We start from the raw sequence: 15,210 nt of genomic DNA, 5'->3' as shown, positions 1-15,210 counted from the left end.
TACCAAACTTGAAGGGCAGGGGGGGAGATGCCTCAGGGAAGTCTCGTGTTTTTCAGACACACAAGTCCCACACGTGTTTTGGGATCGCTTTACAGGCTAAAGAGAGGAAATGGCAAATCAGGGTTTTAATGACAGACCCACATGCAGGGATGTCTCCAGCTGCCTCCCTGCTTCTGTGTGAATTTAGTGGTGGTTCTTCCACAAGCAAAGGTAAATACCAACACAACAGCATCATCCCACAGGCCACCACATCATGGCTGCCTAAGGAAACACAAACCCAAGGGAGCCTTCCTGAGGTAATGTCCCTAAGGACAGCAGGACACGCAAGAGTAAGAAACCAGTCTGCCCAAAGGCTTTACATCATCGTCATGATCTTCAGGATCTTAAGAGATTCCATCCATACCTGTATCCAAAACATCCTTAGAAAATATTTTAGAAGCAAAACACTTTAAATGGTAGAAAAGTCTTGCTCCAGTCAAGGCTGATTCTCTTTTGGGAGTTCATATACTCTTATGACATTTGCATTATTAAGTTGAGCATTATTTCTTCAGAGCAGTGATGTGCCGGATGATGTTCCAGTACAAACTCCATGTAGTCTCAGACTTTGGAAGTAGGAACTGTGGGAAAACCCCACAAAAGTGCTGAGGCACAGCTGGTCACTGTGCAAAATCACTTTGGCAGCACTGTTTAAGTTATTATCAAGATACTTTGTAGGTTTTAGGGCTTCTATAAAGGTCCAGTTCAGAATTTTAAGTCTCTCCTCCCTGCAGTAATTCTTATGTGTCTCCCTGGAGGGGGGGGGGATGTGGGATGGACACAAGATGCAGAACACTGATCCCCATGAAAAATACTGAAAATGGTGAGGCCATCACATTTCAGGACTGGAGAAGAGGCCAGGCACAGCAAACATTAGAGTCTGCTACATAAAAGAATCAAGCCAGGACTCAAGGAAGGGAGAAGCAGAAATGACATCATGTCTGCAGGACAGACTGCTTTCTAAATTGACCTTCCACAAGTAACCTCAAACTCATCCTGATGCTTTTAGACCACTTCACTAAAGCACTTCTCCCCTCAGTATTCACTGTCAGATTGCAGAGAGGAGGCCAAGTGAGAAAAGGATGCCTTGCAGTCTGACAAACCCCATGTAACAGGAGGGGAGCGATCCATCTATCCTTCATTTTGTTGATCACACTGTTCTTGAGTTCTCCTATGAAACCATGCTTAGTGTCTTAAGAATCAACTCACAACTCGCTTACTGAGATGAAAACTTATCCTAGTAAAGATTGAGCTCCATCAAGCTCATACTGGTCATTTTCAGGAACCAGAAATATATTCTTGATATGGAACATCCCACCCCAAGCCCAGTGCAGCTGCCTAAATAAGGAGGGTAAATAAATGGGTAGAATCACCAAGACCCTGACTACCTGTGCTGCTTCAAGAGAGTAATGGCAGAGTGATCATCAGTCTGTGGCTGTAGTTTGTGCAAGATTGAGGTACAGCTTCTACAGTAAATGGTCCATGGTTTCTTCTCGGGAACTGCAAATAAGTAAGCCTGGAAGGTGCACAGAAACACCAAGTTAGGGCATCTCACCTGTCATGCAGTGGAGCTATACACGCAGTGTAGCTAATCACGCAGTCACTTCTTCAGAGTGACCACGCTGAGCTGCTTGTCCTCCTCCCCACTGGTCTTCGTAATGTATCCTGGTGACTCCTGGCCATATGAAGACAGCAGAACATGGCTGGTAAAGTCAGGAAGATTGGAGACTGGAGTCAAAACAAGTAGTGAAAGGTGGAGGTGGATGTGAGAGGAAAAACTGTTTCTCCTAAAACATTCAGCATCAGGACTTAATCTACAGGTATGTGTCTTTCCTACTGATGTTGACAAATATAACAACTCACGTGAAATGCTGATTCTTTTCAGAGATAAACACACTGGCTCTTGATACACCTACCCACAGGGCTCTAGTGTCACTTCTGTAAGATACAGCTGACAGAGCTTTGTGTGAGGTAAGGCTTGCCAACTTCTTGCATAAGCAAGCATCTTCCACCCTGCCTAAACAACCCCTTCTTCTGACTCAATTGTTTGTCTCCATCCTTCACCTCAGACATATCTGAGCTGAACTCTCCCCAGCCTCCCTTCTCAACAGCTGCAAATGAACTGCAGGGATCCCAGCACACTCTGCAACAGATGGCTCAGCGCCTTGCATTGCAATTGGTGCGCTGCAGGGACAGGAATGCAGTGCTGAATCCCAATGCTTGCAAGTGCTCTCAGATTTACAATCATGTAGGAAGTAATGGGGTGGAACCGAGTATGCCAGATAACAGAGGAAAAGGACACAGAGGAGAAACGTAGCTGCCCTGAAAGCGCTTGCAGTCTCTGAGATGCAAGACAGGAAAAGGAAGGAGGAACATCACTGAATTTGAGGAGCTTTCAGAAATGTGGCAGAGTCATGGCCATTGTGGTACTTTCCTTCTGAGAGAGGCAATATTCATGTCAAACTCATGGCAAGTTTCTAAATGGATTGTACTTTGCCTACACCAAATACTTGTTTAGTATTCATTTCACATGATTAACGTATCATAGTTCTAAAAGCAAAGCAGGTAAACTCCTCCTTATCACAAAACCTGAGCTAGGAAATAATCCCAACCCATTGGTTTCCCTGGATAGTATTTCCAGGACTGGAAGCACTGAGGCAGAACCAGGACAGGTTCAGCAACCTTGGAAGTGTTCCGGAGGCGTAAGGAGGCAGTGGTGAGTACGGGGCTCATAGGAGCAGTATGAGCTGGTGCCTGTCTAATCCCACACACCACCACGCACATGTGCTGTCTCTATATAGCTGAAGTCTGGTGTTACACTGAAGTTATTCAGCCCCACATGAAGCACAGTGCATGGCCAGGCAAGTGGCTACACAGTGCCAACTCTTACAAAATGGAAGCTATACAACCCCAAAACTTTTCTCATTTCTACTCAAAGAGGCTCATCTACATCCAGGGCTATACTGTACATCCAGAACAAGTGGTACTGGACCATGAAGCTCACAGCTAAGTAAATGGAAGATTCCCTCCTCTCTCTCCTCATCTTCCCACCCAGAAAGAACCTCAAGTTTGAGACACAAATGCAACACACAAGGACTCTTCTCAAACAGTTTAATAGCAAATAAACAAAGGAAGGTACCACACTTGGCATATACAAAATGACTTGTTGTCGGTGTGTCTGTGCAATTAAAACAGCTTTAAGTTGCCCTTTGGGACAAAAAAAAGGAAAAAAAAAGAAAACACACACACACAAAAGGAAGAAAATTCCTTTAACACATACTCGCTCGTTCCAAACTTGTAACAAATCTTTTCATCTTGAAATCCACTACACAAACTCTGCCATCGGATCAGAAAAGCAACGCGTGCTCCTCTGCGTTTTAAACCATTAAAGTAAAATCGGTAATTCTCTACAGAGTACAACACAATTTCACACAAAAAAAGACATTTTTTTTTTGTTTTGCAAATCAAAACAAGAGAAAAAAAATAAAAGGAACAGCTCAAAACAAGGTAAAGAAAAGCATTTCTACGACTGAACCACGACTTCGAGTTGATTAAATCCCATTACTGCAGAACAGACTCTACATTTGGTCATAGTGGCAATTTGTTTTCTCGTCACATTGTGAATCACTTTACATTGTTTTCTAGTAGAAAAGGCAAAAAACTGTACAAAACCCCTAGTGTTAAATACAATGTTTGTACCAATAAAAAAGCCCACAGGTTTGTCTCCAAAATGTAAATTTTCTTTTTAAATTATTCACAAAAAGCAGCCAAAAATCAGAAAGGCAGCTGCTGCTCCACTGTCTCAAATCCATTAAAACCACCACAGAACAATTAAAACAACCAAAGGAAGAAAAGGAAAGAAGAAAGGAAAGAAACATCCAACGTTTGGCATTTTGGTTTTCTTCAGATAGTTTTTCCACAGGTTTCTCCAAAGTTCCTTATGGAACCAAATGCTCACGTACAGAAACGTATTGGCAGTTACTCAATACACTGCAGGGTACCAGTGCCCCCCACTGACACACAGCCCTGTGCATTCAGACTGTGGGACTAACAGCAGCCAGCCCACAACCCTACCTCCCAAATAAACAAGGCTCTATCCTTTCTTCATCCAGCCTCATGCTTTACTCCCAGGTGTATGTACCATGTCCAAACGTGGTCTGTCCTATAAGCAGATTAGGGACTGTCTCCGCAACTCTAGCCAGTATCTACTGAGGATATCCTCAGCCAACTCAGGAGTAGGATAGAAAATCCTTTTGCACTTTGCATTCTCCCAAGCACTGGACAAAAGTGAGATTTCCATCCAATCAAACACGATTTATTTTCTCAGCAAAACCCTTTCTCCTGGGATTTCATTTCACATTATTTGCTACTGTTAAAGATACCTACACAAGCTTGCTTCTCCTTCTGACTGAAACTTCATCACAGTACACGCTCTTCGTCTAGAAGCTACATCCCAGTTTCTACCTGTGCAGATGGTACGTAGGGTAGGGGGAAAGCCTGCTACCCAGAAAGCAGTAACCTGTTCTAGTTCTTTCTGCGATCCAGAAACAAACTGCTTAGCTCATTACCCAATTAAAAACTAAACAAAAAGTAAAAAGTCTCCGGAGAGATTCCCCAGCTAAGGCCCTTGAGAAGAGAGCTGGGGATGGTACCCTGTTCAGGTAACAGCTGCAGAGGCTGTTGTATTGTGCTTGTCGCTTGGGAAAAGAGCCAGCAGTTGTGGGATCAGGTTTACAAATGCTTTCTCTGCGGTATTTCCATCACTTTGTTTCAAGAGCTAACCCAGATCCTCCTTTCCAGGATCCTGCCAGCAAGGTCTGACTGATGGTATTCACCTGGGGCTGGATTTAACACTAATGTGCCCTGAATGATACAAAAGCTGGTTCAGAGGAGCCCTAGCTTCAGATAACTTTGGAAACAGAAACACTGTGAAGTTCTCCCACCTTCCTGCTCCCCAGCTATCTCCTTCCATCAAAACTTCCAGCACAGGAACAGTACAGCCAAGCCCCCTGGGTGCCTCTGACAGCACTGGAGATGGAGCAAGGTCCAGGTGCTCTGTCAGGCAGACAGTCTAAGTGCACAGGTAGATGCCCTCAGGTGGCTTCTGATCAGATAATTGTCATTACCAAAAACACCAATTTAAAGGATACCTTTGAAACCCATTAAATTGCTCAGTTTTTGCACAAACTATAGAAAACAGAGAGGTGAAGGTGATATATACGAGGGTGTGAAGAAAACAGCAGGAAACATGCACAACATTTCTGGGCACTATCTTAGATTGAAAGATTAAAACAGAAACATCACATTTTGCTGAGGAGATTGTAGTTACAAAAAAAGAAACCCAAGCATGCTGGAGCTTAACAAAATACAACATCAACTTTGATCAATTTTTCACTGCAGACTGATAATCACACAGGGAAGCAGGGGGGGAAAAATAAAAATAATAAAAAAATCAGTAAATCAGGGCAAAAAAAATGTAGCTACAATCAGAGGAAAAATGTAGTTCAAGTGTTTTCTGCTGATGCCACTCAAGTCACAAGTCTGAACTGATAAAAACACATGCTGTCTCCTCAAGCCCAGAAACCACATCAGCAAAATGTGACTAGGAAGTCTCCTGAAAGATTGAGTCACACCATAGAATTGACCTTCTCTTCGAAACTGTGTTGTTTTGTGGTTTTCCCAACTAAAGCACACACAAAAAAAAAACAAACAAACCAACCCTAAGCCTCGAAAGTGATTGGCTGTATGTTCACAGAGATACAAATACTCACAAGGTATGCTAGCAAGGCTGCTCTGAAGACAATTACAAAGAATCAGATTCACAAAATCAAGTGGTTATCTTACGAAGGTCTAGAAAAATAGAAATTCTTTTATATTCAAATGCAAGTTTAAATATTCCCCTGCAGCAGTCTTTCTAGCAAAACCGATTTGGCAGCACGGAAATAAAACAAAACCCAACCAAAAGAAAATAAAAAGAAAGAAACAAACGTAATAAAAATACACATCAGCGTCAAAAGGTGAACACAAGGTCAAAGGTGAGAGTTCAAGCATCAGAGAAGCTGAAGAGACAAGGATTTGGACGATGTACTTGAACGCCACATCGACATGCTTTAGGCACAACGATGAACAAACGGCAGGAATCTAGAAAAAAAAACAAACCAGAAAGAGGGAGACCCACTGAGTTACACAGAGCAGTACATCCAAACACGGAGAGAGAGAACAAGAATGGGCACTGTACAATGAGATCTCCTGGGGAAGGGAGTTGACAGGGAAGGGCAGCACATGCCAACGATGGACAAGTAAAAGTCGAAGTACATGAAGGACACCAAGTAAACATCAAACTGCCAGAAATCAAATCAAAGCAGAGGCCTGGGTTTCCCTCTCAACACACCCAGTCTGGGGAGCTTTCCACAGCCCAGTGGCACATTGGTTAGCATGCATTCACCTTGCCCTGTGCCCAGTGTCTGCACTAGCTCTGTTTAGGAGGAGAACAGAGCAAGCTCCCTCCCCAGGAGACCAACTCCAAAAAATACAGCTCCAGGGCTAACATTTGCCCACAGAAACTGAGACCATGAGAGACAAGACAGAGGACATAAGGGATTCACAGGTGGTTTGACGGCTGAGACTTTTCCTACACCCTAACATGGGAAGTTCTTAGGTGGTGGTAGCCCAGGAAATCATGTTCTTTCCTTCAGCTACAGTCCCTTCTCATTCGCTGGGAGCCCATGAAACTGGGGTGGGTGATGTGGAACAAAGGGGAGGGGGGGAAATAGTTATACAAGACAAACCACATATTAGAGAAGAATTCCTTAAGACTTGACTGCAAGTTAAGACTTGTCCTAGCTGAGCAGTTTTCATGCCATTAGACCTACACAGGGATTCTCTGCTCCCAGCTCCCTGACTTCATGAGGAGGGGATTCTGGGCTCTGAGAAGCTCTACAGTCACTGTTGCCAGTTTGATGAATAGAAAAAAAAATGTGTTTTCTGAAGCTTTCTTGACGAGTTTATAAATAATATAATTGTTCTATTAAGTGTAATAAATACCTTTGTTTCCTCCCCTCAGCTTGTGAGCTGTGCAAGAAATAAAGAACATTCTGAGATCCTAAACCAGAAAGGTAAATTCATCACAAACTGAGGCATGAGAAACAAGAGGCATGAAATCAGGTGACATCTAAGCATGTCCCACAGAAATTCTTTGTGTGATTTGTTTGGGGTTTTTTGATAGAGATTTTCCAATTATTTCACTCAGCAACTTTGAGGAGAAAGACAAAGTTTCATTGAAGCCCTGAGGAAGGACTGGCCTGCAAGAGCAGAGCCATGAGATGCTAGATAAGAACTTAATGACTTGGGAAAAGTTATTCCAGTTTGTTTTAGTCTCACAATTGTCATAGTTCTGCCTTCTGTGGTTTACATTTTGTGGTAGATATGCTCCAGAATACATAAACATCCTTGTGTTTAAATGTCTGCAACAAGAAGCTCTCAAAGCATTTTACGTGTTCATGGCTGCACCCTCTATTTGAAATTTGCTTTATCCAAATTGCTGTTAGATATTTCCAAATGAAATGGGGACAATTTCATTCTGCTTGGCTGTTCTTCCCTAACTCTCAACCATTAACAGAAGAAACACTTCAACTAATTCTAGCATGCAAGCAGAATCTATGCTGCTGATGTGATCCTCAGTATTCAGATTAAAGGCTTTTTCCTTATAGATATATTTGCCAGGAGGGAAATTTTCTGAGGCTCCTATTCTCTGGTGAGTAGTGCCCACAGGTAGGAAACTGCTTCACCATTAAAATATAAAGCGATATTCACCATCACTGTGTCAGGTACTTATGACAAATTCCAGTCCTCATTCTGTTTAGGATTAAAATGTAATCATTAATTAGGAAAAGCATTTTTAATAATGCAAGTTTTGTATTACTGGAAGAAAAAACTAAGCTACAAAGAGATAACCCTATTTTGGACTGTTGAGTATCGAGGGGCCTGAAGACTGATTTTCTTTAATACAGTACTTGATACTAAGTGACATCAGACTAAGACTTCAATTGCTCACAATACTTATATCTTATTACGGCATATCTGGTAAAAACAATGTGAGAGAAAAATAAAATGTATGAAGTAGACCATTTTTGTCTTGTTTCTAAAAAATATTAAGTATTTCCTGGTGGCACATGGAATATGGAATTCCATTTCATCAGAAGAACTACTAGCTTTTGTTGTAGAAAATTCAGATTCTTTGGTTTGTAAGCATACAGAATACTTTGTCCATGTGGCTACTTAAGCCAATCCTTCTGCAGTTCATTAGAACTCACCCAACTCTTATCCTGCTATCCAGGATATAAAGCATTTGACACTGATTTGATTTGCACTTGAATGAGAGCATGATAGGAATTAAAAAGAAAATAAAATTTAAAAGCCCCAAGTCCCCAAAATAGCAGACTTCCTTGCTAATGAGGAAGAAACCTGACTTAAGACTGGAAGGTAAAGGAGAGCCTGAATCTCCAGCGTCAGTGGCAGCCACCCAACAGACACAGAATGTTGACTTTATCTGATCAGTTCTGTCATCAGAACAAAATCTGCCCAAGTCACAAATTCAATACATTTATTAACTTTGGCAACATATACATAGATACACCAAGAAAGGGAAATCTGAAACAAATACACAAAAAGGGCAACATCTTCAGCTGGTGAAAACTGATGCAGCTCTTCTGAACAGAGCAGAACTGCGTTGATTCAAACCATCTGAGGATCACACCTTTTAAAACTTAACCTGCATAGATTTGTTTGGTTTTTTGTTTTCTTTTTGCTTTTTGGCAATACTTATAGTTATGCCAGTAAGGCACAAGAGCTAGCCCAAGTTAGGTGTCTGAAGGTGATTATGTCTGGGAGGAGTCACTGATCAAACTAAGCCACAGTGTAACTGGTCAATCTCCTAAAGTCAATAGGAGTTGCACCTATTTGCAACAATGGCCAAGCTTGATCCATAAGTTACAGTATTGAGGACACACTATAGGATGCAGAGCTAAAAATATCTACTTTGGGGCAACTGAAATGACTTGTAAAGAGGCCAGAGCATCAGGTTAAAAGAAAGACAGGACAAAGGTCTTGGATAGTACAGTAGGGTAGGGTGCAAAGAAGGTAAGAGTGACTGTAGAGACCCCAGAGCACAGTGCTCTCCTCCACTGGTTCACAGCATTCATCTTCCCCCTTTAGCAGTTGTTGGGCTGCAAACAGGCCACTGAAAATCAGTAGTTTCAACCATGCACATCATTATGTGTGTAAAACAATCACATTCAGGATTCTACAAAACCCTGGCCTTGGTTTTTTTAATCTTTTCCAGTGAAATAATTTAGGTAATAAATATTCTCCACCCTGGAGCAGTATAAAACTTCTATAAAAATAGAAACAACATTCTTGGTTACAGCAGGTTGCACTTGGAGCAGTTGCTCCCAAATATGTTGTTGGTTTATTTTCTTTTTTTTTCTCTTTTTTTCCTTTTTTTTTTTTGAAAAGTATATTATTTATATTAATAAAAAAAAATCATCCCATTATCACCCTGGAGGCCTTCACACTCCAACACTCTGTTCTCAGAAAACCAGGACACATCTTTCCCATCATGCAGAATTCAAGTGTACACGGTTCACTTAAGTGTATGTTCACGTTTCTAGAGATTCAAATAGTTAACATAGAAGGGTACCACATGCCAGCATAACTGGGAAATTTGGCAATCTGGCCTCTGAACCTTTGCCACCACAACATGATTTGGATAATACTGATAGATTTACTGTCTGCCATCAGTACAGACAGACTGGCATCAATGGTTTGATTTTCAATTTAAGAATGGAAAGGGCTCTTCTTGAATGCTACGGGTCAGGCCTTGTACTTCTGAGGTCTGAGATCCCAAGAGGCCCTGTCTCTGGGAACACCAACACTCCCAACAGACCATCGACATTCCCAAGAGTCCACGAGATCTCAGGTTTGATGGGTTTAGTGCTCCTCCTGCTGGAGCAGAACAGGAAGTCAACCGGACATCTGACCCACAGTCTGGCTCCCAGACTACAGTGTTAACTGGGAAACAGCATAACGAACCAAGAATACAAATAAAACAAGAAAAAAGGAGAAAAATGAGGTAAATGGAACTTCTGTTAAAGACACACAAAAATTGTAAACTTCCTCTTGTGTCAGAGGTGGATTTGATGGTTATAAAATGGGACTCTACTCTTGATTTCTTAAAACAACTCAGGCCAGAGTGTCAAAAGTCCTTTGAGCCCCCTAAAACCAGTGTATAACAAAGGCCCTTAGCAACGCATTAGCAATTTCACAAGTGTGCAGAGAAAGTGTGTGTTCACTGAAGGGGTGTGTTCAGTTTTCCATCAATATGGAAGATAACAGCTAGTACCAAAAGGCAGAGTAAGACTGAATGGCTCAATGCTCTGCTCTGGTTCCACAGCTCCTGTGTTAGCCTGTTTTGCATTGGTACACACCACCTTAAAGGAAAACTGCAGTATAAATAAATACCTAATTACTAGACTAAATCACTGCATAAATTGTTTAGAAAACAAAACACAACAGGAAGTTATCTTTGCAAGAGTTAAGACTGAGAAATCAAATCCTGCAAGAACATGTACGAAACAGGAGCCTCAAGAGCTGTGTTAGGGTAACTCTGGGCTTTGTATCTCAGTTGAAGTAATTCTAATAGAGAAACAAACAGCACTTATATCATGCTTCAGAATGAATTCAAAGTAATACTCTGCAAAACGGACACTATTCCACAGAATATGGGGAATTCCACAGAAATGGGGAATATGATGAACTGTTAAGAAGAAAATCGTCAAAAAAAAATCTGTAGATTATCAGGGATCAAAAGTTTCTCGTTTCCAGCCCCAGATGTATTCATCCAGACTAAGCTGTCTCTCTCTATACCTTTCTACAAAACCTAGATAGAGTACATATAATAAGTTTGCTTAAATATGAAGTAATTTACTGCATCTCATTCATATTCAACTGTAAATGGACACTGAAATTTTCTGGGCAGGGATATTATCTAATAGTTTTATAAAGTGCTGTGTACATTCACAGTGCTATATAAACACTACTTTATAGACAGCAAAGTAAAATCACTGCAGTTTTCCTTCGGCTTGTTAATGTGTTCACCCTTCTAGCCTGTCTCTTGCTTTAGAGATGATTTACTAAACCCCAACCACTGCATACAGCTGTGGAAATTTCAACGAGTGGATGGGGTATGACACTGGCTACATGGAATCAATTCTTTGCTCACCCAAAGTTGGATGGACTCAATTCTCTTTCCCCACCTTTTGTTTTCATCAGCTGTTCTGTGTTATTTCTGCTAACCTTCTCCTCTCGCCTATGGTGGTGTGGTGTCAGTTCTGCTTCCCCCTTCTCCTCTCTAGCCCAAGGCAGTGTGGTGTCAGTTTCTGCTGCTCCCTTTAACCTTGCCTCCCCACCCCCAAGGAGCTGGCATTGGTCCTTCTCAACACACACTGGTTACAAACACAGCAAACTTCAAATAAAAGAGAAATAAAAATAAGATAAAATAAAATAAAATAAAAAAGAAACACCTCAGCGATATGGCACCTAAACTCCAAAGTAAAACACTGGAAACAAAAGCACAAACTTGTCCTCCATCCGAAGCGGGATTCTCAGCAGAGGCTGCAGCCGAGTCTTCAGGGGAAGATGTGCCAGATAGAAGGCATGGATCAGCTTCCAGGACTGTAAAAACACAGCCTTAGGGCTTCGAATCACTAAGTGCGCTCCTCTCCAACTTACCAGAAGATCCTTCTCACTCCAGTCCCGGAGGGGAGGGGCGCTCAGTATGGCTTGCTGTCATTCTTAGAGCGCTTGAGCTGTACTTTCAGACGCTTCATGCCAATCTGAAAGCCGTTCATTGACTGAATGGCAGCCTGTGCAGACACAGGATTGTCGTAACTTACAAAACCTGAAGAAAGGAAAGCCCATAATTAAGCCATGCCAAAGCTCTTCAGAACAGGTACTCACAATTGGAAATGCAGGTATTTGCAAAGTAAGAGAGCTTTGCATGAAATGTTATATTCAAAAGCTCCCAACTGTTGCGGATTCTTCGTAAGAACCTCTTACTAAAGGGCTCTCAGACAAAGCACTGCTTTCTGATGTATGGAACTTTGGCCAAAAGATATACAAAGCTCAGGATGTTAAATAAACATTTTCTGGTTTACCAACAAAAATGAGTTTGATATATAAGAATTCATACATGAGAACACCGAACCTGGAGAATGTTAACCTATATATGAAAGCTCATTAAAGATACAAGACTGAAATCACCCTCTTGGCGTTATATGGGAGTAGGTTTGCTTGGAGTGAAGTAGCTGTCAAGGCAGCATGGCACGTTTACCATTATATTTAGATTTCTCTCAGATGAAAAGCTGTATGTAATTCCAGGAAAAGAGCATCCTCAAAATAAACTTCTCCAGGGTTTTGAAGGAACCTATTTTAAATAACTCCAGTCAATGGCTGGAATCAGTAACTGGGGAGAAAATACAGTTTTATTACTGGAAGAGTTCGGATTGATTCATTTATTAGGAATATAGAGAAAAAAGTCACTACTTGACTTAAATGCTAGACTAAACAATATAATGGAAAAGAGATTACTAGAAATAAGCTGCCTTTCCTATAGGTAATGATTAGACTCACCAAAACACTTGCTTAGATTGGTCTGCTTGTCAATGAAGACCTTGGCAGAGACGACATTTCCAAACGGCATGAACATCTGCAGCAGATCCTGATCCCCAAACTCCTGGGGAAGATGGTAGATGAACAGGTTGGCTCCCTCTGGACCTTCAAACAACAAATAGGAATAGAAATTCAGAAACAGCATGGATAACATAGGCCCACTTCACAGAAAAAAGGGTGAAAGAGCCATCTGAGCCAAATTTTCTAGGCGAAACAATGAAACTGCTGTCTGCACTCCTGTGGAGTGCTTGATTCCAGAATAAGTCAGCATGACCCTTTGCCGGGATTGACCATTCAAATAACTCCAGCTCTTTCTCATAATTTTTATGTGAGATTTCTACATTGTATCAAAACTGGTTCACAGGCCTTTGCTGTAATGAAAGCTGAAGAGTAAGTTTGAGCCCCAGATACCAACTAAAATGGCTATGCAAAGCTTGCAGCTCAAAGAATTATGTAAATCTCAATATAAACTACAAGTAACTGCATTACTTGTAATCTGACAGGTTCTTTTCTAAACATCCTACATTCTTCTGAAAATGTACTCCTACATTCTTCATTACTTTATACAACATGTTAAATTGATTCTGAATCTGAAGAGATTGGCATTAAGTAGGTGCGGGAAGAAAGGAAGGACCAGGAAAACAAGGTTAACAAAACCACAAACTGATTCATTGACAGTGGGATTTATCAGGCTGCATCCTGATACATCACACTCTTCTGTACTCCAGGAAAGTGGAGGAGTACAAGCATTTAAGAATAGACAAATCCTGAGAGAACTCCATTGTATGAAAACTAGTTTGGACAGCCCTTAACAGACACCTTACAGGTTTTCCTTATCTTCAGCAACTCTAGAACTCTAAAAAATGCTGCCAAATAAAAGCCTCTGCAGATAAGGTAGCTGCAAGGGCTAAGCTTGTCCTTTTGAAACTCCCTCAAGTTGTTTTTACACCTTTTTGCCTACCTTCTTTCTGACTTCCTGCTGCACCAATACTCTGCTGTGTTAAGAGACTCTGGTTGTAGAGGGTGGGCAATGCAGCAGCAGCATATTGCTGGATTCCAGAATAAGCCTGTGTGAGAGCTTCCATTGTGCTACCTGTCCCGTTTGAGAGACCACCACTGCCGAGACCTCCATTTAAGGCTGCCATTCCTGTACAAGAGAAAATAAAGATGACCAAGTACTTCCACTGAGCCAGATCAATTACCTTTCAAATACTCTGTACTGTTACAAAAAGCAGAGAGCAGGAAAACCCCCCAGAGAACCAGCACAGCCTGAGGAATGATGCTCAGCTCCTCCCACAGCCCACTACAACACACAGCTTACCTGCTAAAGAGCTAACGTTGAGGCCTGCTGTGGCCCCTGCCAGCGTCTGCAATGCTCCAAGAGAAGCCATTGGATTAACAGAGGAGCTGCTACTGGAGCTAGGTGAGGAACCTGCTATTAAAATAAGATAATTAGACTTCAAGCCATATTTTGTGGGCCTGATAATTCAACTTCTTCATTAAGATTTTTCTCTGGAAAAGGCTGGTAAGGAAGAGATCAAAGCAATGCTGTATACTTTATGTCAATAATAAAACACCCCAAACCCACACAACTTGACTGATCATACTGCTTACATCTAATCCTTTCCCACATACTGCCAGAGCAGGAACAGCAAATGCCCAGATTATTTTGACACAATAAATGATTTCCAATTAAAAATCTTGCTGCAGCAGCTGGGGCTAGAGCCATGAGATGTCTTGGAATGTACATCCAAAATACACAGTCTATCCTCTGTTGGCTGTGCCACTAACATCTTCAACCATGTTTACTCGGTAAGAGACTTCTACAGGTATAGTACTTAGCAGACTAACAGCTTACACTGCCTGCCAAATTCTACAACAGGTAGAGTTAGTTCTACAGAAACAGACATCGAAACCACAAGAAAAATGTTTGCCATGCTGGTATATCAAAACAAACAAATTTAAAGTAATCTACAAAAGTTATGGATATGACAAAAAAAATACTATTGTTTTCTTATGATTATATAGCAGTGGTTTTCCTAAGAGGTTTGTGGACTACTTAGAAATCTAAAGAAGGCAAACAAGAAAAGCTATGGATACAGTTATTGATGCAGCTTAAATTTACTGCACAAGATACACTGGGAAATATCTGTGGCTTCTATAGCTTAAAAGACACTGCAGAATAGTGCTGTAAAGGCATCTTGTAGTCTGGTTTCAAGAGGCATTATCTGTCTCACCAAGTGGGTACACATAGAAATGAAATTCAAGCATTTTCTGTTTCCTTCATGTTTTTGTGATTCTCATTTATGCTGCATACATCCATTAAAACTTTTAAGAGGATGGTTTGCACCTTTCAAGCAGATTCACCCACACTATGTATTCCCCACTTCATACATGTGGCACAAAATCTCCGCTGGAGTGGAATATGGTAGTAGTAGGTAGTAGGTA

The 15,210-nt window shown here is 41.4% G+C and overlaps 1 protein-coding gene across 8 annotated transcripts in view; it reads right to left on the bottom strand.

Moving 5' to 3' along the window:
* Positions 1 to 3,130: 3,130 nt before the first annotated feature.
* CELF1 (CUGBP Elav-like family member 1) overlaps positions 3,131 to 15,210 on the bottom strand; it is a 63,182-nt gene continuing 51,102 nt past the window's right edge. For 4 of the 8 annotated variants that reach the window (XM_034062682.1, XM_034062685.1, XM_034062683.1 and 1 more), the window contains exons 11-15: positions 14,084 to 14,197; positions 13,724 to 13,909; positions 12,724 to 12,867; positions 11,824 to 11,992; positions 3,131 to 6,177 (exon numbers count right to left, since the gene is read on the bottom strand). In XM_034062682.1, the coding sequence (XP_033918573.1) occupies positions 11,865 to 11,992; positions 12,724 to 12,867; positions 13,724 to 13,909; positions 14,084 to 14,197 (572 nt within the window). In that variant the 3' untranslated portion in view covers positions 3,131 to 6,177; positions 11,824 to 11,864. The remainder of the gene's footprint in view (positions 6,178 to 11,823; positions 11,993 to 12,723; positions 12,868 to 13,723; positions 13,910 to 14,083; positions 14,198 to 15,210) is intronic. The other 4 variants (XM_034062686.1, XM_034062684.1, XM_034062688.1 and 1 more) reach the window with 2 other exon arrangements.

This window comes from Melopsittacus undulatus, chromosome 4, assembly GCF_012275295.1.
Source record: "Melopsittacus undulatus isolate bMelUnd1 chromosome 4, bMelUnd1.mat.Z, whole genome shotgun sequence".
In the NCBI taxonomy this organism is placed as follows: domain Eukaryota; kingdom Metazoa; phylum Chordata; class Aves; order Psittaciformes; family Psittaculidae; genus Melopsittacus; species Melopsittacus undulatus.
The sequence above is the reverse complement of the archived record's forward strand: the minus strand, read 5'-3'. Positions and strand labels throughout refer to the sequence as shown.